The following is a 21,235-nucleotide window of genomic DNA, read 5'->3' as shown; positions in this document are numbered from 1 at the left end:
TCTGTGTCATAAATATCCACATAAAGGTAATCACGCATGCCCTGTGTGTGTTTGGCTGCAAGGCTTTATGGAGTAACCCTACTGTTGAGTGTCCATTTATCCACCGCTGTCCCTTGGCCTTCTGGTGACTGTGTTTCAGACTAGCGATTCAGGTGCTCTGTTGTTGAGTCTCTTCCTCAGGCTTAACGCACCTTGTGAGGATAGTTCCCCTTCAACCTGTTTTCACTCTGCCTTCTGGATTTCCTCAGTTCCGTATCATGTGCTTCACAAATAATCCCCTTGGAACTGTCTTAAATTATGTGTAATAAAAATGCTGGGTATGAAGTTTTAAAGATTGATATAAAACAGATAAGTAAGCACCGGCTTACGAATAAGTGAAGATGAAAATACGGTTCCTCACTAGAAGACAGAGTTCAGTGGCCAAGTCAGAGAGCAAGAATGCTGGGTCTCAAAAAGCATCTGTCTGATAATGTTCAACCATTTTTTTACTATTTCTGCTGGCTTAGCAGAATGTTTTAGCACGGGGTTTAGTAGTTTGTCAACTGTGCCATTTTCAGAAAATACTGCTGGGGTTCTTGCAGTATGGGCTTGTTCATTTGTCAAGTGTGTGAAAACTTACTTCGTGACAGCTGCTTCCCACGTTGGGCTCAAAGTGGTGAGCTAAACAGTTGGGAACTTCTCTAGCACGGAGCTGACCAAGTGGTTAAACTGGGCCTACTAGGAAATGGTTTTTAAAGACTCTTTAGTCTTTAGAACAGGTTCATGTACAGGTGAGTGGAAGGGATAAGGGCTTCTCACCTACTCTCATCCTCAGCCTTACCCGTGACCTGAAAATAATCTAGCCTAGGTTCTTCATTTCCCTCGTAGTATGGCAGGGCAGGTAAAGTGAGGCCTGCACTTTTCCCTTGTGACATCTGTTTAGCTACAGGGTTTCTCTGTGTAGCCTTAACTGTTCTGGAACTCTGTAGACCAGGCTGGCCTTGAACTCACAGAGATCCGCCTGCCTCTGCCTCCCGAGTGCTGGGATTAAAGGCGTGCGCCACCACCGCCTGGCTGTCAGCTACAGTTTTTACACGTGGGAAATGAGAGTCAAGGCCATTGTTGAGGAAAGAAAGTTTAAAACCCCACATTTTAGAGCAGTGTGTAGAGAGATGAAGAGGCCAGCAGGGCCTTCTCTGAGCTGAATGTAGGCTTGGGCATGGCGCATCCCTGCAGGGAAATGTTTGGCCAAGATAATCATGATGGTGTAGGTGGGGCGGCTTGGTGCGGCTGGTTCTTTGTGAGTGGCAGAGGCCTGTTCTGTCAAGGAAAGCAGTGGTGCTGGCATGAGGACCAAGGTCTGAGAATCTAGAGGGAAGAAGGGAAACCCGCTTCATAAAGAGTGATATCTAACTGTTAAAAGTTTACTCCAATTTAAGATAGTGAGAAACCAAGTCTTCAGTTGTGTCTTAATGTTGAGATAATTGAGATAATTCTATACTGACCTGGAGAAAATGAGAAACAAAACCAATAGCCAAGAGGTAAAAATGATTGCTTCTGAAGCTCCATTCTTTGTGAAATTATTTCCCTCTTGCTTTTCTGTCTGGTTCGAATGGAACAGTTATAATAGGTAACAGTTCGTAGTTTAAAAAATGCTAATATTCTTGCCTGGCAGATTTTGACATTCATACATAGGACACAGGTGGTTTAAACATTTTTCCCTCCCTCCCCCACTATCTTTATCTCCTGAAGTGACTGAACCCATGACCGTGTTCATGCTAGGCGACTGTCCCAAGACAGCTACACTGTGAACATTCAGGCACCTCCTTTTTAAATTCAATCACCATCATCCAGAAGCCTGGAATGTATGGCCTGTTGTGTAAATTCAGCAGGTCATGAGCACAGTTGTTGATGTTAGGATGTGGTTTTTGGCTGATACCTAGGCTAGGTGTTTGTTCACATAGGAGCTGCATGCCAAGAACATGTGCTGCCTCGGTGTCAAGTTTGATTCTGCCTGGCCCCAGGTCTAAGTTGCTTTTTCTCCTCCAGCAGAAACTGGGACAACTCATTTAGTTTTTAACAGCATGCTGGTTGTTCTGTATCCTGAGGTTGGGAGGCAAGCTCCTAAAAAGCCTCTCTCTATAAAATAGTTGCTTTTTAGATGTTTTATTAGTACTGCTGCTGGTTATTTTAATTAGCAGTATGTTTTATTTGCACCCGCAGGCCATTTGAGCAAAGATGGTAATTCAGATAAACAAGACAATATCTGTTGTTCTGGAACACCCACACCTGCCATCTGGCCTTCACCCCTGAGCTGCTTGTGTTGGCAGTGGAGAGAGGAGGTGATTGTGGTGTGATGAGATGCTTCAAGGGTAGATCCCTGAGGGCCCGGCACCTCAGTGTTTTCCTCCCTAGCCTTCGGTTCAAAAACTAATATCATTTGTTTTGACTTCCCTTATTAGCATGTGTTAGTTGTATTCATTGCATATATTAATGTGGTTCTAGGTGGTATTTCCATACACACATGTGGCGTGCATGGATAAATCCAGCTTGCTCTCTCACACCTGAGTAGTTTTCGAATGGTTACTTCCCCCTTCAATGATAAGTCCCCCGTCATGACAAGAGCTTTTTTTTCGCTACCTGCACATTTCTGACAGTCTGCAGAATCCTGGGACTGCCTCGTGGATGGTTTGACTGTGAGGTGGTAGGCGCTTTTATAGAACAAGGGAACCCCTTCACTTAAATTCTTGCAGTGAATCCATGGACGTCATGTCTCTTACTTAAGAAAAAAGGCACAAAGCCTATTATTTGTTTCATGAGTAGACACACATACTCGTTCTCTCGTCTGTGGAAGCACTGTGCTTCAGTTTTAGGGCTGAGGCTATGGTAGCTGTGGCTTCTCTATCCCCTTTTCCTTTTGTAAGTGTGGTGTCTTCCAAGAATGAGGCAAGCTATAATGTGAGCGGTGCATGCAGACTTCCGTGTCTTCTTCTCATTTAAGGAGAGCAGTTGTAAAATGCTTGTTATAGGATTCTAAGGCTGGGAATTTTTTCTTCTGGAGAGAACTCATGCCACACTAAGTTAGGGAATGTTCCCTCTGAAAATTTTTTTTTCAATAAAAAATGAAATCGTATATGTCTGTAAGTGATGTATGCATATGGATGTGCATGCTGTGGCATGTATGTGGTTGGTTGTCTCCACACCTTTACTCAGGTTCCAGGATTGAACTCAGGTGGCCTGGCCATGTAGCAACTGCCTTTACCCACTGGTCCCTGTCTGAACATTCTTTTGTTGCTTTGTTTATAAAATTATTTATTACATCTCTCTCTCTTTCTCTCTCTCATCTATCAAGGATGCATGTGCTTTATGTTCACCTCTAGATCAGGAACAACCTTTGAGGGTCAGTTCTCTACTTCCACTGTGTGGGATCTGGGACCTGGGGATTTGAACTCAAGTTGTCAGGCTTGGTGGCAGGTGCCTTTCCCCTCTAAGCCATCTTGCCAGTCCCTACCTGAACGTAATTAAGGCAAGGGAAACATATCAGCTTAGATTACCGATCAGTAATTTTGTTTTAAAATATTTATAAATGAAATTCTGTCTCTTTGGTTGTTTTTTAACACTGAAAATGTTTGAAATTGATTATGAGTGCTAATGTGAGAGATGTAGCGTTTTAGGAGACAGGGTCTCTGTTACCTTCTACTTTATTGCCCCAGCCCTTACCCATCCTTTATTTCTGAGCTCCTTTGACTGCTTGATGTGGTTTAGATATATGCTCAGAGCTCACCTGCTGGGGACTTAATTTCCAGGGCAGTAGCGTTGAGAGTGGGCTCTCTAATGGGAGGGTAGATGTGTGAAAGCCCTGCCTTCGTGATGAACTAATGCCACCGTAGGTGTGAGCTATCATGAGTTTGGGTTTCAAACGATGATGCAGACTGCATCTCTTGCTCCCCTGCTCGCTTGTTTTCTGTCACAGAATGATACAGCACAAAGGCCCCATCAGATACCACACCGATCTCTTCAACTTCTAGCCTTCAGCGCTGTGAGAGCCAAATAGAGCCCTGCTCTTTATGGACTACCCAGTCTCAGGCATTTTGTCATAGCAGCATAAACAGCCTTTTTGTTATAAAAGTTAGTGAAAATGGTTACTCTTTAAGAGTTAAAGCAATTTAATGTGTTATTTGTGTGTGCATGCATGCATGATGTGTTCAATGTGAAGGTCAGGGGATGACTTTATGGGGTCTGTTCTCTCTTTGGACCTTGCTGAGGGTTCCAGGGTCCATTGGACTTAAGCTGCCATGTTTGTGCTGCGACTCCCTTTACCTGCAGAGCCGTCTCCCTCACTCTGGCCCTCTGTGTAGTTTTTAGTCTAACAGATTGGCACCCCATTTATACCTGTACTTAAAATAATGGGTTGCATCAAGAGATGTTGGAAGAGTTAGATTATCAGTCAAATCTACAGCTTTCTTGCTTTTATAAACAAACAAACGAACAAAAACTTTGTGAGTTTAAAAAAAAACTCACTACAAAACAAAACCCCTTCATGTTATACATGAAAGTCAGGAGTGACAAGAGGAGTCAGAGCCCACAAGACTTTATGTATTCTGGCGTATGGAAGTGTGTTCTCCAAACGCAAGGCACGCCTGATCCAGTACTGGATGATAATTTCAGAGTTAGATTTACGCTCATATTGCTGCTCTAGAAAACTTAGAGTTTGTTTATTATTTACTGACTGTAGGATGTTGAAACTTTTGATTTTCTTGATTGTGTTTGAAATAACCATTAATGAAAATATTGGATCATGATATTGAAGCTGAGACTTTATGAGGTTAAACAGAGGTATAATAATGAGAGTGATTTTGTACCTCATTTCTACATCGATGCTGTCAACAGTAGAGAATCTTTAGAAAAGTTTCGCACCAAGAAGTATCACTGGAGTGTGTCTTCCATGCTGGCCCCTGTAGCTGTGTGAGTCTTGTCTCTGTATGCTTTGGTTACCCTGTTTATTGGTCATATTACGATGCAATAGCCTTTGGTTGGTTTAGGTTGAGCCTAACAGCACTGTTCTAGCAAATTATGCCTTGTTTCTTGTAGACAGGCTGTTCCTATGTCATTTATGACTTCTCAGGCTTTTCTGGTTAGATCAGGCTTCATGATCTAAAGTGCTAGTGTGTAAAGACACTGTAACTTAATTGGCTGTTTTCCTAGTTTCTTGTTCACCAGCACGTTGTAGCCTGATCATTACTTTGTTTTTAACTGCCTGTGGTGATGTAAGGTTTTCTGAAGTGCAGGTTTTCTTGGTATGGACCATTGCGTGCTTTTATTTATGTTTAGACTTATCAGTCATGTTGGGCCTGCTATGTGCTGACTAGGTGGTAGTCTGTGATTGACTTGTATGTCAACTTTTGAATGAGCCTGGAGAGCCCTATTGTCAGTGCACAGCTGCTCATCCATGGTAGAATGGCAGGTTTGATGAAGCCGTGTCTGACCAGATTCTCATCACTAGATGCAGCAAAGAAATCTAGGGTTCTTCAGTTCTTTTGTATAGTAGGTTTAAAGGTGAATAGATAACTTGAAACTAAAATCAGTATGTTCTAGATTAAAGAAAACTTATAACTCAACAGGTAGAGAGGTGTGAAAGTCACCAAGACTGAGCCATCATTCATGGGCACTGGTCTGAGTTTATATGCAGCAAAGGTATTCTTCTTAGAATTCTCATGTTTCCCCCTCATTTGCCCTCCCATCAGTGCTCGACTGTATATCTTAGTATATACTTCATGGACGTTAGTTTCTCCGTAAGCCCTTCCCCCAGTTATTAAAATGAAATTTAAACCCAGTGAGGGTCATGTTTTTTAACTGCCCAGTGAAACTGTTGGCTCACTGCATCGTTTGGTCTCAGTGAAGCTCTGCACTTTAAACAGCAGTATTAATAATATTACCTAACCACTTCTTTTTCAACTCTTTCCATGTTCCTCCTTCTCATCCCCCACCAAGGAGAGCTAGCCAAGTGTCTGATGGCATCATTACAACACCAGTCTGTTCTAGGTTAGCTAGTTTTTAGCGAACTTAAAAAAAAACAAAAATCTTCTCTTTGAGCATTTGTTTTGTGGTTACCATAATTCTGTTATTTTTTCCCACGAAGCCACTGCCAACAATAAACCCAAATCCACGGAGTGGTGCATTTGTGGCAAGTGTTGACTCTGTAGTATTGCTCAGTAATTCCTTGAGATTTGCTGTATTTTATCTTTATAGTAATCTTTCCCAAGATTTTTTTTGTGTTTCATGATTTGCATACAGCTATGCTCTTAAATGTTCATAACCCTCCTGAACAATTCCTGGTGGTTGCCAGAATTATCTGGTCTCCGCGATTTTTGGTTTTCTTTGCTCAAGAGCAGGAATAAGTCGTCTGTTAGGAAGAGTGGCAAGGAACTCTTGATGTGACTTTTTTAAAAAGCACACAAATATTGTGAATAGCTCCTCACCCTGCACTCAGAGCTTCTTCTGGTGTCTAATTAGGACCACATTGATGCCTGTTGCAGCTGGCAGCCCCTGGCTGTTGCCTTTTTTTTCTTGTGACCCTTGATCCCTGTGACCTTTTCTGGGGTTAGTCCTAGGCCCTTTCTATTGTGTCAGTCCTGGAGTGGCTCATGTGGAGTTGATTATTTCTTTGCTCATTTGGCCTTTTTGGTGCCACAACACCCACATCATTTCCATTTTCTTCCTCCGCTCTTGCTGGTCATCAGTGAAAGGCAGCAGGGTCGTGTGTATGTTTGGCTGGTTCTACTGAAACATGGGGAGGTGGGGGGAAGGTTGGAAAATCTGTGGGTGCCAGCCTTGCAGAAGGAGTTTGACCTGAATGATGGCAAGGTTATTAATAAGTACGCACAAAGGACTCTGTCTGTATTTTACACTGGGAGGGCTTCCTTAGTGAAAGGAGCAGGACTTGGGAGTCCAATAGCTTGAGACCAACAGATTCCTTCTCTCAATCTCCAGGCTACGCAGCAGGTCAGAGGATAAATATGTCATTGTCACATGCACATGGCTGTTTTAAGAGATGCTTTAGTTTGTCAGTGCATCCCCCGAGCCAGAATGGCAGACCGTTAGATAATATATCTGTTGTGGCTCATAGTGATGGTACGCTCTTTGCTGCTTCTTGCCTCACCCTCTTGCAGTTCCTCCTGTGAAATTACTGAAAGATGAATGCCAGCTCTTCTCTCATTTTGGGAGCCCCCGTGCACACAGCAAGGAGACTCATCCATGAAAGCCTTAGTAATTATGAAGGAGTGACAGTCTGGGGGTGTGGGACGTATTTGATTACCTAGCTCATGGCACCTTTGAAAAGTACATTAGAGACTGGACTGGGGGATTGAGATTGATTAGTGTTGTTTCAGGACTGAGTTTTCCATCAAGCCTGTTCCGTCTCATCCCTGGATAATGGGTTCTGCCTCCCTTTTTAGGTTCTCCCAGCAGTAGCTTTGTTGGGATCCGTAGTTTTGAGTGGGGAGTTCCTGCTTCTACAAATGAGGTGCCTTTTCAGGATTCAGCCTGGGGTACCCTCCTCTGTGGGGCCAGCAGTTCTGTTAGCTGTTGGCCTCCACAAATCCCGTCCTGCAGGGCCATCCGCTCTCTTTTTCCTCCCACTTCCGTCGGACTCAGCATCTTTACAGGTACCCGGTTCCCCGCGCACCTTCCAGACAGAACGCACAAAGGCCTGCTGTTTCTCATGGATTTCCTGTCTGAGAAAGTGCAGACGACACGGTCACTTGTCTTAGTCAGAAATATAGACAGTTACTTCAGTTCCTTGACTATCAGAGCAGCCAGGAAACAGGAAGTGGTTAGACAAATGGGTTCCGGTGATGTCTGAGCGGTGCGTTCTCTCCCAGACCTGAGCACTGTGGACTGCATCCCATCAGTCCTGCCGTTTGCATCACTTAAATATGTCAGGCCTTGGGGATTTCAAATCTTTAAAATTTCTGACAGTTTCTCTAGTGCGAGTTCCTTTCTTGCACAGCAGCCTCCTCTTTCTGGTCTTCAGCCTTTCTCCACATTCCAGTGCCAATGGCTTTGCAGAGGTGCAGGTCTGAGCTTGCCCTCTCCTGTAGAAAACAGTCCTTCTCTCAGGATAAAAGCCGAATACCTTAATGTGATTATATATATTATTGTACTCCAGTCCATGTACTTCCTTACTCTATATGTAGATTCTACAGATTTTATACACACTGTCCGTCCTTTCTAATAGCTGTCTCTTCCATTCCTTCTCCCTCCCTTACCATTTTCTCCTTGCATTCTCTGATTTATTAATTTGATTTCATTTATGTATCTTTTCTTTCTGTGAAGAGACAGAGTCTCCTTACATATATGTAGCCTAGGCTGGCTTTGAACTTGCAGTAATTCTCCTCCTCCGCTGAGAAATCTCAGCCCCCAGGTCTAGGTGAAATAAGTCCTTCCTTGACTTGTACATATTGATTCCGTTGCTCACCATTGTCTTCCACATGTAACTGCTTTACTCTCTGAAAACTCAGTCACTAAGTGAAAGTGATCTTTATTGATTGTGGTGGAAACGTTAGGTTAGACTCCAGTCAGTACAAGCCAGCTTTTGTACATAAGAAAAAATACCTGTTGAGCAACGAAAACAAAACAGATTTCTAGAGGCAATAGACAACAGGAACCAAGAAGAGGTTCTTTGAAAGTTTTTTTTCTTTCTTTTTTTTTTGTAATGACTCTTAGTTGTCTTGTTTTCAAAGTGCACTTAAAGTTCTGGCAGGGGAAAAAAAGACTACAACAAAATAAAAATGAAGTATGAACATTTCCTCACCCTTGGAAATGGGGCCATGGCTTTAGACAGATTAGGACAACATCCTTACTGCCTTTCTACTTGTCATTTGTCCACAAAGTCCCCTGTTTTGGGAACTATCTAATCAACATGCAATTCAATTTTTTTAGTATGACGCTTCTGACTAAATGAATCATAACTGGTGATTGTATCTTTAGAACCAAGACACATCTTTCTGAAGGTTTTTCTTTAACCTCTGAAAAGTTGTACTGCATAGAAAGAAGTCATCCACCAAGTGTAAAAGATGTTGAATAGCCGCTCTGACAGAAAGTGGCTCTTTGGACAGTGCTGTTATAGAAGTTAGCATTGTAATTGCTTCTGCACCATCATCCCTCATCTGACCATCCCAAGCCCACAGGGAAGACACCATATTGTCCTCAGTAGCCTAGCACCTGGCAACAGTAAGCATGCATCCAGGATCTGCTGAGTGAAAAGTACATTCCTGTGCTTTGAACTTTCAAATACCTTTTGCTTGCTGGGGTTGTGTCCATGTTCATTTTTCTTAGTTGAGCTGCTATTTGCTTCAGTTCAGGGCTTACTCCTTCCTCATCTTTGCTTCTCAGAATATCTCACTCAAAGACGTCCTGTGTGTTGACAGTTCAAAGGATGCTGCTGCAAGAGAAGGAAGGATTCACAGGAAATGATGTTAGTGTCTTCACTAAACTATTTAAGTATTTTGAATGAAGAAAGACTTGACAGGAGACTCAAAGTTGTATATGATTAATATTCTGGCAGTTTAAATGTGCTCTTTTTGTTTGTTTTTATTTTTTAAATGTCTTCTGTCAAGACTTCCATGATTGTAACTGTACTAGATTAATCTTACACCACATAACCAAGTTTTTTTCTGTAAGCATATCCTAGGTTTTAGTTTCTGCAGAAAAATATTTCTTTCTCAACAGTTGCTAAATGGTACATTTTGAAATTGATTGAAAATGGGAATCAGTTCTCTTTTTTAAAGATTACTTTTCATGAAGAAGAGGATCCCTTTAAAATGCAAACTAGCTGAAAACTTTTCCTATTTTGAAGAACTATACTGATCCCAGAGCCAAGTTTTTGTTCACAGTTAGAGGATGGGAGGCAGGGAGGGTTGGGGAGGGGTGTAATTCAGAAAGAGAGCCTTGATCAGCCTTAGGAAAGCAAAAAAGATGCTTCAAAAACAAAGAAATCAAACCTAAAAACTCAGGAAGGGCTTTCCCCAAAGGACTGTTCTGGCAGCGTGCTGAAGAGGGGTTATAAAAGCAGTAAGTTCACAACCCGAACAATGAGTTAAGCAAACGTTAGGGAAGTGTTTCCTTTCCGAGCTAAGACAGGCATACCTCCAGCCTCCCGCTGCCAGCAGAACCTCTGCTGAGCCCAGCACGGCACAGAAAGTGTGGTACACACAAATTACCTGTGCAGGGAAGGGAGAGGCTTCAATCTTGATTACTTAGGAAATAGCAGCTCTTCTTTGAACCTCGAGACTCAAGGAGCAGAACTTTGCCAGATGGCATTACGGCTTTCTTCAGTATGGAGGAAAGAGTCAACCTGATTTGTGGACAGATGGGCCTGTTTCTTGTAGCTGCTTTCCCTCTTCCTGGCACTCTGCTGTCTGTGGGAGCATCCGCACCACCAGAGCCCTTCCTGGGAGCACAGTGACTGGGAAGCGTCTCTTCAGGATTGCAGTGGAAGGACGTGATTACACTGGAAAGAACTCCCTGAACATAGGAAAGCAATAGAAGGGCTTTTTCATGGTCCATCAGTTCCTTCTGAGACCAGTGAGTTAGAGGAGCCTTGGCGGGTGTGCATGTATCTCTGCATGTATGTGTGTGTATGTGTGTGTGTGTCGGCTGCCTAATTAATTGAGCCTAGTTTAGTTTACTACCTCCCTAAGTTAGGAAAATAAGTGTGTGTGTACTTCTATTGTATATGCATATATGGTGGATAGACTAAAAAAATGCACTATGGGAGGGAGGCTATATATATATACACACACACACATACATGTATATGTACAAATATGTCTATATAGGTATGTAAGTCTATAAAATTTTATTTTTTCTTATGTTCATTGGTGTTTTGCCTGCGTGTATGTCTGTATTAGTGTGTCAAAAACCCTGGGACAGTTATAGACAGGTGTGAGCTGCCATGTGGGTGCTGAGGATGTGGGTGCTGAGGATTGAACCTGGGTCCTCTGGAAGAGCAACAGTGCTCTTGACCACTGAGCCATCTCTCCAGCCTAAGAATATATTCTTGAACAGAAGTTTAACATTTTAAATGCCAACAGATAATTTTTGCATATAAATTTATTTTTAGAGGAATAATACATGTTATGAATTAAAACCACACAGTAACTACAGTGACTCTTTATCTTCCTTTTTGATGGATTTAGGGTAAAAATCAGATTTTTATACCATGATCTTTTTGTCACTGGAAGGTCAAAGGTAAACAGTGTGACTAATGTGGCTGGAATGTCAGGTTCTTTAGTGAGTGGAGCACTTATTTTTCATATTCACATTTGGCTTACATAGTACATGGATCTGCACCTTAAACGGAGGGAGGAGTCACCTTCCTGTGCTGATGGTGGTTTTGGAAATGGTGCTGTACTGTGGCTTCTTAGACACCGCCTTGATGATATATATGTATGTAAAAATCCTTAAAATGTTTCTATCCTGGATGTGGGAATTCTGCTTCCAAGAATATAACCTCAGGACACATAATTAAAAGAGTATCTAAACATTTTATGGATGAAATTCGTTCCTACACGAGATGTATGTGCACATGTACTCTTGGGATATATACGTGTATATACACATGTACATTTTATATTAAAATAACTATCCAGAAAGGGTAATTTAGTTAGATTATACATGTGTGTGTGCAATGCACACAAACACGTGTAGTGATGAGGTTGTGAGAATCCATTGCTGCAGAGAATAATTCACCGGACCCATAGATGACATCACCACCATAGTCCTGTACCACTGAGCTGTGTGTACACAGAAGTCAAGCCCACTGATGTTTAGTAAGTGCCTCTTATGGTCATAGCTTCTTTCTAACTTCTAAGATCAACTGAGATTTTGCCTGTAATCCCAGCGCCAAGGAGGTAGATACAGAGGATCACTGCAAGTTTGAGGCTAGCCTGGATTACGTAGTTAGAGCTAGCCCTGAGCGCACACTGAGAGCCTGTCTGAAGTGTAGACTCTATCAGGGAGACTTCTGTGTGGTCGTGTTTAGGTAGAAATAATGAGCTGTGAAACTTCAAAGAGCAGCTGTAAATTAGGTCGTGAGTGAGGGTTAAAGTTCATTGTAAAATCCACGCTGCTGCCTTCTAATAAATAAATGGTCGGAGAAAGATGTGACAAAAGGAAGAAGCCACCCTCCGTGTGCACATTTGCTCCGAAAGTGTCTCCTGTTACCAAGTCTTATGAATGTTTACTTTGCTTTCATACTGCTGCTGTGTCTGTCCTTAGCTGTAAACTAGGAGAATTCAAATGAAACCAAAGGTTTCCACATCACTGACCCCTCCTGCCAATGAGTGTGCTAGAGATCTAGACAAGCTTAGGTTTGTAAGCTTCCAGACTCTGGAGCAGGAGAAACAGAGAGGAGCGCATGGAGACACCGACTCCATAAGCCTCAGCGCTTTGCTTTGTATTCCTAATGGGTTGTTAATGTAGCTGGTCATTCTGTCTTGTTGTACTCAGACTCTGTTTACAACCCCGGCCAAGCAGGGACGCAGAGCAGGATCTGCAGTGGTTACTGATAACCTTGCCCAGCATCATACCTAGCATGGTGTGTGTGTGGGGGAGACGTTTATAGATTTATGCCGATTTTAAAATTAGATGCACGAGTGACTAAATGAAGGAACAAATAATATAGCTAGAATTGTTCAGAAATCAGTTTTTATTAACTATAATTGCACATATGGGTATTTTGTTATATTAAAGTAGTACTTTTGATTTAAGGGACATTATAGTGTTCCTAGAAAGTAGAATTTTATATTATTGAATATGCTTGCTTTTAAGGAGGAAACAGAATGTTACATGGAAAAGTGAGAGCAAAGTAGGAACTTAGCCATATCTGGAGGATGCACAGACATTTCAAAACTTATTTATCTTGTTCATTGTCCACTCCTCCTATTAGAATGTAAAGTTTAAATTTATGTCTGTATTATTTATTTTTATTTTTGTAATGGAAACGGCCCTATGTCTAGCCCTTAGGATGGTATCTGCTACATAATAAATAATCAAAAATATTTGTTGCATAAATAAATGATAATGCATACATACATACACACATATGCATACATACATACATATATATTGTCTCCAAAAAGAACTCATTAGTTCTTCCTCCACCCATCACATGCATGGTGATTTGTCTCCATGTCCTTGCCAGTCCTGAAGTTTATGGATTTCTTAAACGTTTTCTAAGTGTACTGTACTGTCTCCAGCCGAAAGGAAAGGAAAGGAAAGGAAAGGTAAGTTAAGAGAAGGAAAAGAAAGGGAGAAGAAAAGCAACACAAGCCAGAAGCATCCCTTCCCTCGGGTGGCGTCTGTCAGAATTGTTCATTTGTCTGCCGCCATTTTCTTCCTGTTTTTCTGCTGCATGGCAAAACTTGGGAAGTCTTTCTCCTCTTTCCCCATTGTTGCCTGCTCCCTTATGGTTCCCGCTAAGTTAGCCTTTCTCTGCTGACCTACTCTTGTCAGTGTTATGAGCCGTCTGTATTGTGCCGTTCGGATGGCAGCTGGACTTGCTCTGCTTCTCACCTGGTTTAAGACAGCCATGACTGGAAAGAGTTTTCTCCTGGATTCCATCTCTTTCATTGCTTTGCACTCCCACTGCTCCAAGGTCCTTGGTGGGCATGTCTTGTGCTCTAAGTATATATTTCATAGAAAAGTCTGAGCTCGTGCCTGACTTTCTTACATCTGAAATCTACATTCTCAGCTCTAACTTTTCCCTATGACTCCAGACTCATTTAAGCAACTCTGGACCTCCTGGGAGCAGCTGGATATCCAGTAGACTCTCTCCTTCCTCACTTTGAATCCCCTTCTCTGGATTTTTCTTCTTTAGTAAATGGGCAATTCTTTCCTCTTTTACACCCAAACCCAAGCGTTATCCTGGACGTACCTGCAACTCACTCATACTTCATCTCCTTGCTTTTGCTTTCGTTGGCTCTGCTTCAGACTGTCCTGAATCCACTTGTCATTGTCACAGCCCACAACCCACCATGCCCTCATCTGTCTCCCGATGGCGCTTCATCTTCCATCTTGACCCACTCCAGTGTGTTATCCATCAGTTCTGAGTCGTCCCTAGTAAAAAGTATCCTAGTCCCTTGGAAGGAAGAGCAGAGCTTCTAACCCTAGTTTAGTGTCCAGATATGTGTGTGGGCTGAGAAGACATGGATCATGAAGGGTCTAAGATAAAGGGTTCACTTTAAAGATGTTAGTGGTTCTTGTGGTTAGATTGTCTGTCTTCATGTTTTCCAGTGAGCTGAGGCCTGGGCTTTCTCTGGAAGTCATCCCTGCATACTTCTGTAATTGGGCGCTATGCATCCAGACCTCAGACCCTTATGGACACTGCTGTATGTTCTTGTGATTCTGTGTTCTTCTGTGAGTTCAGGTAAGAGGAGAATGATGGGGCTTTGGGTGAAGTCTTTTTTCAGCTCAATCTTTTGGCTTTATACTTATGTGATGGTGGATATATATGTATAGTAATGTGTAATCATTGTGTAGCATTTATTACGTATTGAGAGTACTGTAGGGGCCTGGCATAGTGGCACACCTTTAATCCCAGCACTTGGAAGGCAGAGGCAGAAGGATCTCTGTGAGTTTGAGATTAAGATGGGCTTATGATTTTTTAATAAGCATTAAGAACTCTGTACCACATATAGAGATAAGAGATGGCTTTAGTTACAGACTCAGCTGAAATGTATTTAATATACTTTCTTGTTCTGCTTTCTCCCCCTTTCTCCTTCTTTCTTCTTTTGCACACGGGAATGTTCCCTTGCAGATTTGGCACCTTATTTTATTTCTGAACCACTCTCTGCGGTCCAGAAGCTTGGTAGACCCGTGGTCCTACATTGTTCGGCTAAACCAGTTACTGCCCGCATCTCATGGTTGCACAATGGGAAACAATTGGACAGAAACACGGAACAGATTAAGATTCATCGGGGGACTTTGACAATTCTGTCTCTTAACCCTTCCCTTTCTGGTTGCTACCGGTGCATTGCCAACAACAGCATTGGTGCTATTGTTAGTGGCCCTGCAACAGTGTCCACTGCAGGTGAGTTTACAGTGAACCTTGTTACCTGTTATTTGTCTTGAAATCTATGGGTTTTCTCTTTGTTCTCACAATTTCCATAGTGGGAAAACCTTGGGCACCGATGCCATACATGTAGGGGTCTGAGAGCTCTTATCCTAACCACCTTTTGACTTTGAATAGTTGGGGAAAGATGCTGGAACCTCTGTAGCCCAGCCTTGTTCCTTAATCTCTAGTAATAGTGTGGAAGTGATTTTTGTTTTAAAAATTAGCACAGGGCAGTTTTCTATTGTGAATTATGGGCAATATCCTTGTGAATCTATTTTAAAGTCCTTAATATCAGTACAGGCCAAAAAAAAAAAATAGTCGACTTTTGACACTCATTTATTTCATGCAGTCCTCAATGTTTCTTTCACATTTAATTGTTTTATTTCCCTTGATTACCAGTGGATTTTAATTTATGTAATTGAAGCCAGGCTAAAGAAGCTGGGTGGGGGAGAGGGGAAACTGACTGTAGAGAAAGGAACGTGAGGAATTGAACTCATGGAAAATCTGGAATGCGTGGTTTTCCCTGGTAAGTTTGAGCCATCTGCCTTTCAAATGGCGATGGCTTCCAGTAATGGAAAACGGCTTTGTGAGGGCACCCCTATTTACAGAACAAATCTGGATTCCCCTGGAGTAGAGAGTTTGTCATAACTGAGAAGAGTAAATGTTTTTGTAGAGCTGTGACCCATGCACAGTTCCAAGACACACACTGGAGGGTTGATTTCCTGGAGGCCGGCAGCTGGCGTCCTTGGGCGGTGGGGATAATAAAGGCCCTGCTCAGTCCACAGGGAACTGTCTAAACTGAAAGGAATCAATACCGAGCCGATGCTTCCAGGCTCAGTGGGCTGCCGTGTTTTATAATGTCCTGGGTTCATTCCCAGAAGCCGCTTTATTGCAGGGAAAGTGAGTTTTGATGAAGACCCCTCTGGATGGGGAAGAATTCATCTTGACAGAGTGGGAGTAAGTGTGCTTTGCAGTTCTCTCTGGTGTTTTGGGTCAGTTTGTTTGCCTTACAGTTCCCTGAAGGGAAAACCTGTGTGACCTGACTTAGCTGCATCCCTCAACCACTCACCTCTGCTGCAGCTCCTTTCTCAGATGAGAAACTCTCATTGCTGCGTGTGGTGGTGCACACCTGTAATCCTAGCAACTGGGAGACTGAGGCAGGAGGATCACAAGTTCAAGGCTAGCTTCAGCTGCATAATGTATAATGAGACCTGTCAAAAAGTAAAATTTTTTTTGGTTAAAAGCGTGGTGGTGCATACTTTTAGTCCAAGAGCTCAGGAGGCAGAGGTACACAGACATCTGGGATTAATCCCAGCACAGGCAGATTCTGTGAGTTTGAGGCCAGCCTGATATACCAAAGCAGTTCCAGGTCAGAGCTACACAGAAACCCTGTTTAAAACAAAACGACAACAACAACAACAACAACAAAAGATCCTTCTATTCCTGCTATTTTGGGACCTGGTATCAGTTGCCACAAAAGGCCATTCTCTGTTTCTAAGTTTTAAGTTTCCTTTAAATTATTTTACATTCCTTTGTTTCCTTGTTTATTTTAGCTCTTGGTGACTTTGATCCGTCAACAATGCATGTTATTACTGCAGAAGAGAAGAATACGGGTTTCGTTGGCTGTAGGGTACCAGAGAGCAACCCCAAAGCCGAGGTGCGCTATAAGATCCGGGGAAAGTGGCTAAAGTATTCCACAGGTGAGTCCTGTTGGGGATGTGCTCTCAGAGGCCAGGGCACGTGGTTACATTAGACGGCTGACCCCAAAGGCTCGCTCCTCAACCACTTAGGGCCATATTTAAACGCTACTTCTTAGAGGAGATGGCCCACATGGATGTGTATAGACAAGATGCTCTGTCACTTTCTTCCCCTTTCTTTGGTAGAGCTTACCACACCTGGTGTAGGCTGGGTATGTCTTGTTTGTTAGTCGCCCCTTTATCTGCCTCCTCGTTCTGCCTATTGGAATGTCAAATGCATTAATGCAGGGATTTTGCTTTCCTCATTGCTATGGCATGTGTGCCAGGCCATGGCTGGCGGAGTATAGCTACTCCGTGTGCATTTACTGAGAAGCGTGATGAGTAGCCAGTGACTGGACACTGCGGTGGTCATAGGTCAAGATGTGTTTACTACGTCTTTGTCCAAATGACGTTCTTGTGTTTCAGACTCTGACTGTCTGCTGAAGGTTTTGCTGTATAAGCGCGGTTGGGCTTGACTTTCCTTTCTTGGGTAATAATGCTTCTTTGGCTGCACATTTGCTGCCAGTCTTCTGTGTGAATCTCAGCAGTCTCTGCTAGTTCCAGGTGTGTGGTAGGGGTCTGCAGAGCCTGGAGCTCTGTAGGTGAGGATGACCTTGGCCTTCTGGTCCCCCTTCCTCTACCGCCCTTGTGCTGGAATTATAGACATGTGCCACTGTGCCTGATTTTATATGATGGGTGCTGGGGTTGAGCCCAGCTTTGTGCCAGGCAAGGGTTCTACAAACTGAGCTGCATCTGTAGCCCTGTCTACATCCCTCTACCTTCCCCAGGGAACTACGTAATCCTCCCCTCGGGAAATCTTCAGATTTTGAATGTGTCCTCGATGGATAAGGGATCATACAAATGTGCTGCTTATAATCCTGTCACCAGTGAATTGAAAGTCGAACCCATTGGCCGGAAGCTCCTTGTGAGTCGTAAGTATCTGGGAGAATGTTGGTGGCTAGGGAAGGAAGATTCCTCCCAAGTGTGGCTCAGGAAGCCTTGGTAAAAGAGAGTTCAGCATGTTTTTTCAACACTGGTTTTATTTTATTATTATTATTGTATGGGTATTTTCCCTCATGTATGTCTGTGCACCATGTGCATACCTGGTCTTCAAGAGGCCAGAAGAGGGCATCATATCCTCTGGAAATAAAGTTATAGATAGTTGTAAACCTTAATGTGAGTGCTAGGAATAGAACCTGAGACCTCTGTAAAAGCAGCCAGTGCCCTTAACAGGACTGTACTTGCTTTTATTTCATTAAAGATCTATTTATTTTATGCATATGAGAGTTTTGCCTGCATATATATGTGTATGCACCGCATGTGTGCCGGATGCCCAAGGGGTATATCAGATTCCCTGGCACTAGGTTTATGGATGGTTGTGAGCCACCATGTGTGTGCTGAGAACTGACCCTGGGTCCTCTGCAAAGATAACAAGTCCTCTTAGCTGCTGAGCCATCTCTCCAGCCCCCATGGACTTGTTGGAAATGGAAGCAGCTTCCCGGGGTGTTCATAGATCAGCTAAGGGAAAAGGTGGGTTTCTAATAGTCATTTCTAATACTGCTTTGTGTTCCCTTCCGTTTCCAGGCGCTTCCTCAGCAGACGGTTTCCACATTCTTCACCCTGCGCTCTCTCAGGCATTGTCTGTCCTCCCTCACAGCCCTGTTACCTTGGAGTGTGTGGTGAGCGGGGTCCCGGCCTCACAGGTGTATTGGCTGAAGGATGGGCAGGATGCTCTGTCAGGAAGCAACTGGAGGAGGCTTTACTCTCATCTCGCCACGGCTAGCATTGACCCTGCAGACTCGGGAAACTATTCGTGTGTGGTGGGCAACAAGTCCGGAGATGTTAAACACGTCACTTACATGGTCAATGTTCTGGGTAAGGGTCTTACTTATTCAATACAGAGTATCTGCCCCTTCATTTCAAGTCACATCATTTTCCTGGTCTAACGGATGTTCGAAGGATATTTGTGAGCTAAAAATGAGACACAGAATATTAAGAAATATCTACACCGGTAGTTGGAACGTGGGGAGAGCTTGGTGTGCGTGTATGTGCGTGTGTGTGTGTGTGTGCGTTCATGCACGGGTGTGTGCGTGTGTGTGCATGTGTGTGTGTGGTCCTTCAGCGGCAGCTAAGATGGAACCGACTAGAGGTATCACCTCACAAAGAAATCCAGCTGTTTACTTCTTACCTTTTTGTTATGTTTGGCTGATAAAATCTTTCCCCGTTTCTGTAGATAGTCTTTATTTCAGAACCATTGCTGTCAGGAGCTGCCACATTATTCTGTAGCATTGGAAAATGTTTCCTTCATCAAAACAGTCTTCTGAAAACTAGAAAGAAATGAATAGGAACTGGTCTCGTTAAATAGGACTTTTGTAAATTTTTTTTTTACATTTGATTTATATTCATAACCTGATGTAGGTTAGTTACACTGGGATTAATATAAATATGGCAAGTGAGCTTTAAAAACTGGTGCTGGGGCTGGGTGTACAGTTCAGTGTTAGAGTAGCCTAACACATGCATGACTTTGGCTTTGATTGCAAGTGCCAGAAAAACCGACCAAACAACCAAACAAAAAATCCCCCCAAAACTCTAAACCCAGTGGTAATCGGAACTGGATTAATACGATCACTGCTTATTTGGGGCAGATACTGAAAGTGTTGGGCAATGCCGTACTTTCGAGACTAAGAAGTGACTTTAAGCCTGGAGTCCCAGCTCGGACCTTTAATCTCAGCACTGGAGCCAGTGACAGGCAGATCTTTGTGAAGCTGGCCTAGTCTCCATGGCAAGTGCCAGCACATAGAGGCAGCGCTGTCTCAGAACAAAGCTCTGTGGAAACTAAAGTATTTTGCCTGTTATTCATATAGCCTCAAAGTAGAATTGACTGCAGACAGAATTTATGGATTTATATAGTCCACTTAGTGCTTCCTCTTTATGGGGATATGCACTTCTACCCTCTTCTGAATGAACTTGAAAGCCTTGGCTTGGGGACCTTGGGCAATGTCATGGCCATGCAGCTAACAGGATGCCACACACGTCCTGGATAATGTGGCCTACAAATTGGTTGTGTTTGGTGAGGTCCCTGATGCACCAGCTATGGCTTGGCTTGCTGATGTTCTTCATCCATTTTGGCCCCTGTTAAGACCCACAGTCAGAGGTACCCCAGGGCCATGGCTGCTGCTCTTTAGTGGTGGCCGCAACAGCCCCGTCAACAGAACTTAAGACAAAAAGATTATTTGATGCATTTAAAATATTCTCATTTTGAATAAAGCTTTGTTGTCTCCTGTTTGGTGTATGATCTAGAGAAACTATTACGTAATGTTAAATGTTAAGAGACGAGCAGGGTAGAAATGTGTGTGTGTGTCCTCGTGCACGCATGTGCACATGCACACGAGGTATAAAGTGGGTGGGCCAATATAAAAAAGATTCTAACTTAGTAGCACTATACTTATTCTGCTGGTGAACGTTAAAGTGGATTTCTCAGTGTTTCTTGATGACCACCCAGATGGAGGAATGCATGTCAATAAAGGACACAGAGGGATTTCACACTCAGTGCTACAGACAGGTGCTCCATGACTTGTGTGGTAGTGAAACACGCCTGCTTTATTTACAGAGCATGCTTCAATTTCTAAAGGACTACAGGATCAGAAAGTGTCTCTGGGGGCCACTGTGCATTTTACCTGTGACGTTCACGGGAACCCAGCCCCCAACCGCACCTGGTTTCATAACGCACAGCCTATTCGCCCCTCCCCACGGCACCTAGCCGAAGGAAACGGACTGAAGATCACCGGGGTTACCGTGGAAGACTCTGGGCTGTATCAGTGTGTAGCAGACAATGGGATTGGATTCATGCAGTCTACTGGAAGACTTCAAATTGAACAAGGTGTGCTTTTAAGTTGTGTAATCACAAGCAATTTTCCTTCATAGGTAGGCTTGTTCAGTAATTAGAAATGAGGTTATGTTATTGAAAGAAAATAATCCTACTACCATATAAGAACCATATTTTCCATGATCTTTGTAGTGGTAGACTGGCATTTCCATGATAAAGCTGTCTTATTTAATCAAGTTCATTTAAAAAATTGTTTTGTGATAGAGAGATGGCTCATTGGTTAACAGCTGCCCTTCCAACGGGGCCCAGGCTCAGCTCTCAGCACCCAGCCCTCAGCTCTCAGCACCCAGTACTACTCAGTACCCAGCAATCAGCACCCTATGAGTAACTCCAGCCTCAGAGGATCCACTACCCTCTTCTGGACTATGTGGGCACCAGGCACACAAGTGATACCACAACAAACATGCAGACAAAACACCCAAAAACATAAAAAACAATTTAAAAGTTGTTTCTGCCAGGTGGTGGTGCACACCTTTATTTCCAGAGATAGGGAGGAAGAGGCAGGTGAGTTAGTTTAAG

General features: G+C 43.2%; 1 protein-coding gene across 8 annotated transcripts in view; it reads left to right on the top strand.

Moving 5' to 3' along the window:
* Cdon (cell adhesion associated, oncogene regulated) overlaps nucleotides 1-21,235 on the top strand; it is an 87,702-nt gene that overhangs the window by 15,729 nt on the left and 50,738 nt on the right. For all 8 annotated transcript variants that reach the window (XR_007588335.1, XR_007588337.1, XR_007588334.1 and 5 more), the window contains 6 exons: nucleotides 14,275-14,407; nucleotides 14,798-15,070; nucleotides 16,648-16,794; nucleotides 17,619-17,762; nucleotides 18,415-18,705; nucleotides 20,441-20,710. Coding sequence is in view for 4 of the 8 variants with exons in the window: in XM_050120026.1 (XP_049975983.1) it covers nucleotides 14,335-14,407; nucleotides 14,798-15,070; nucleotides 16,648-16,794; nucleotides 17,619-17,762; nucleotides 18,415-18,705; nucleotides 20,441-20,710 (1,198 nt within the window). In the remaining 4 variants the exon portion in view is untranslated. The remainder of the gene's footprint in view (nucleotides 1-14,274; nucleotides 14,408-14,797; nucleotides 15,071-16,647; nucleotides 16,795-17,618; nucleotides 17,763-18,414; nucleotides 18,706-20,440; nucleotides 20,711-21,235) is intronic.

The sequence above is a fragment of the Alexandromys fortis genome, unplaced genomic scaffold (genome assembly GCF_014885135.2).
Source record: "Alexandromys fortis isolate MF-2015 unplaced genomic scaffold, M_Fortis_MF-2015_v1.1 scaffold_168, whole genome shotgun sequence".
NCBI lineage: Eukaryota > Metazoa > Chordata > Mammalia > Rodentia > Cricetidae > Alexandromys > Alexandromys fortis.
This window is presented reverse-complemented; position numbering and strand designations above follow the sequence as displayed.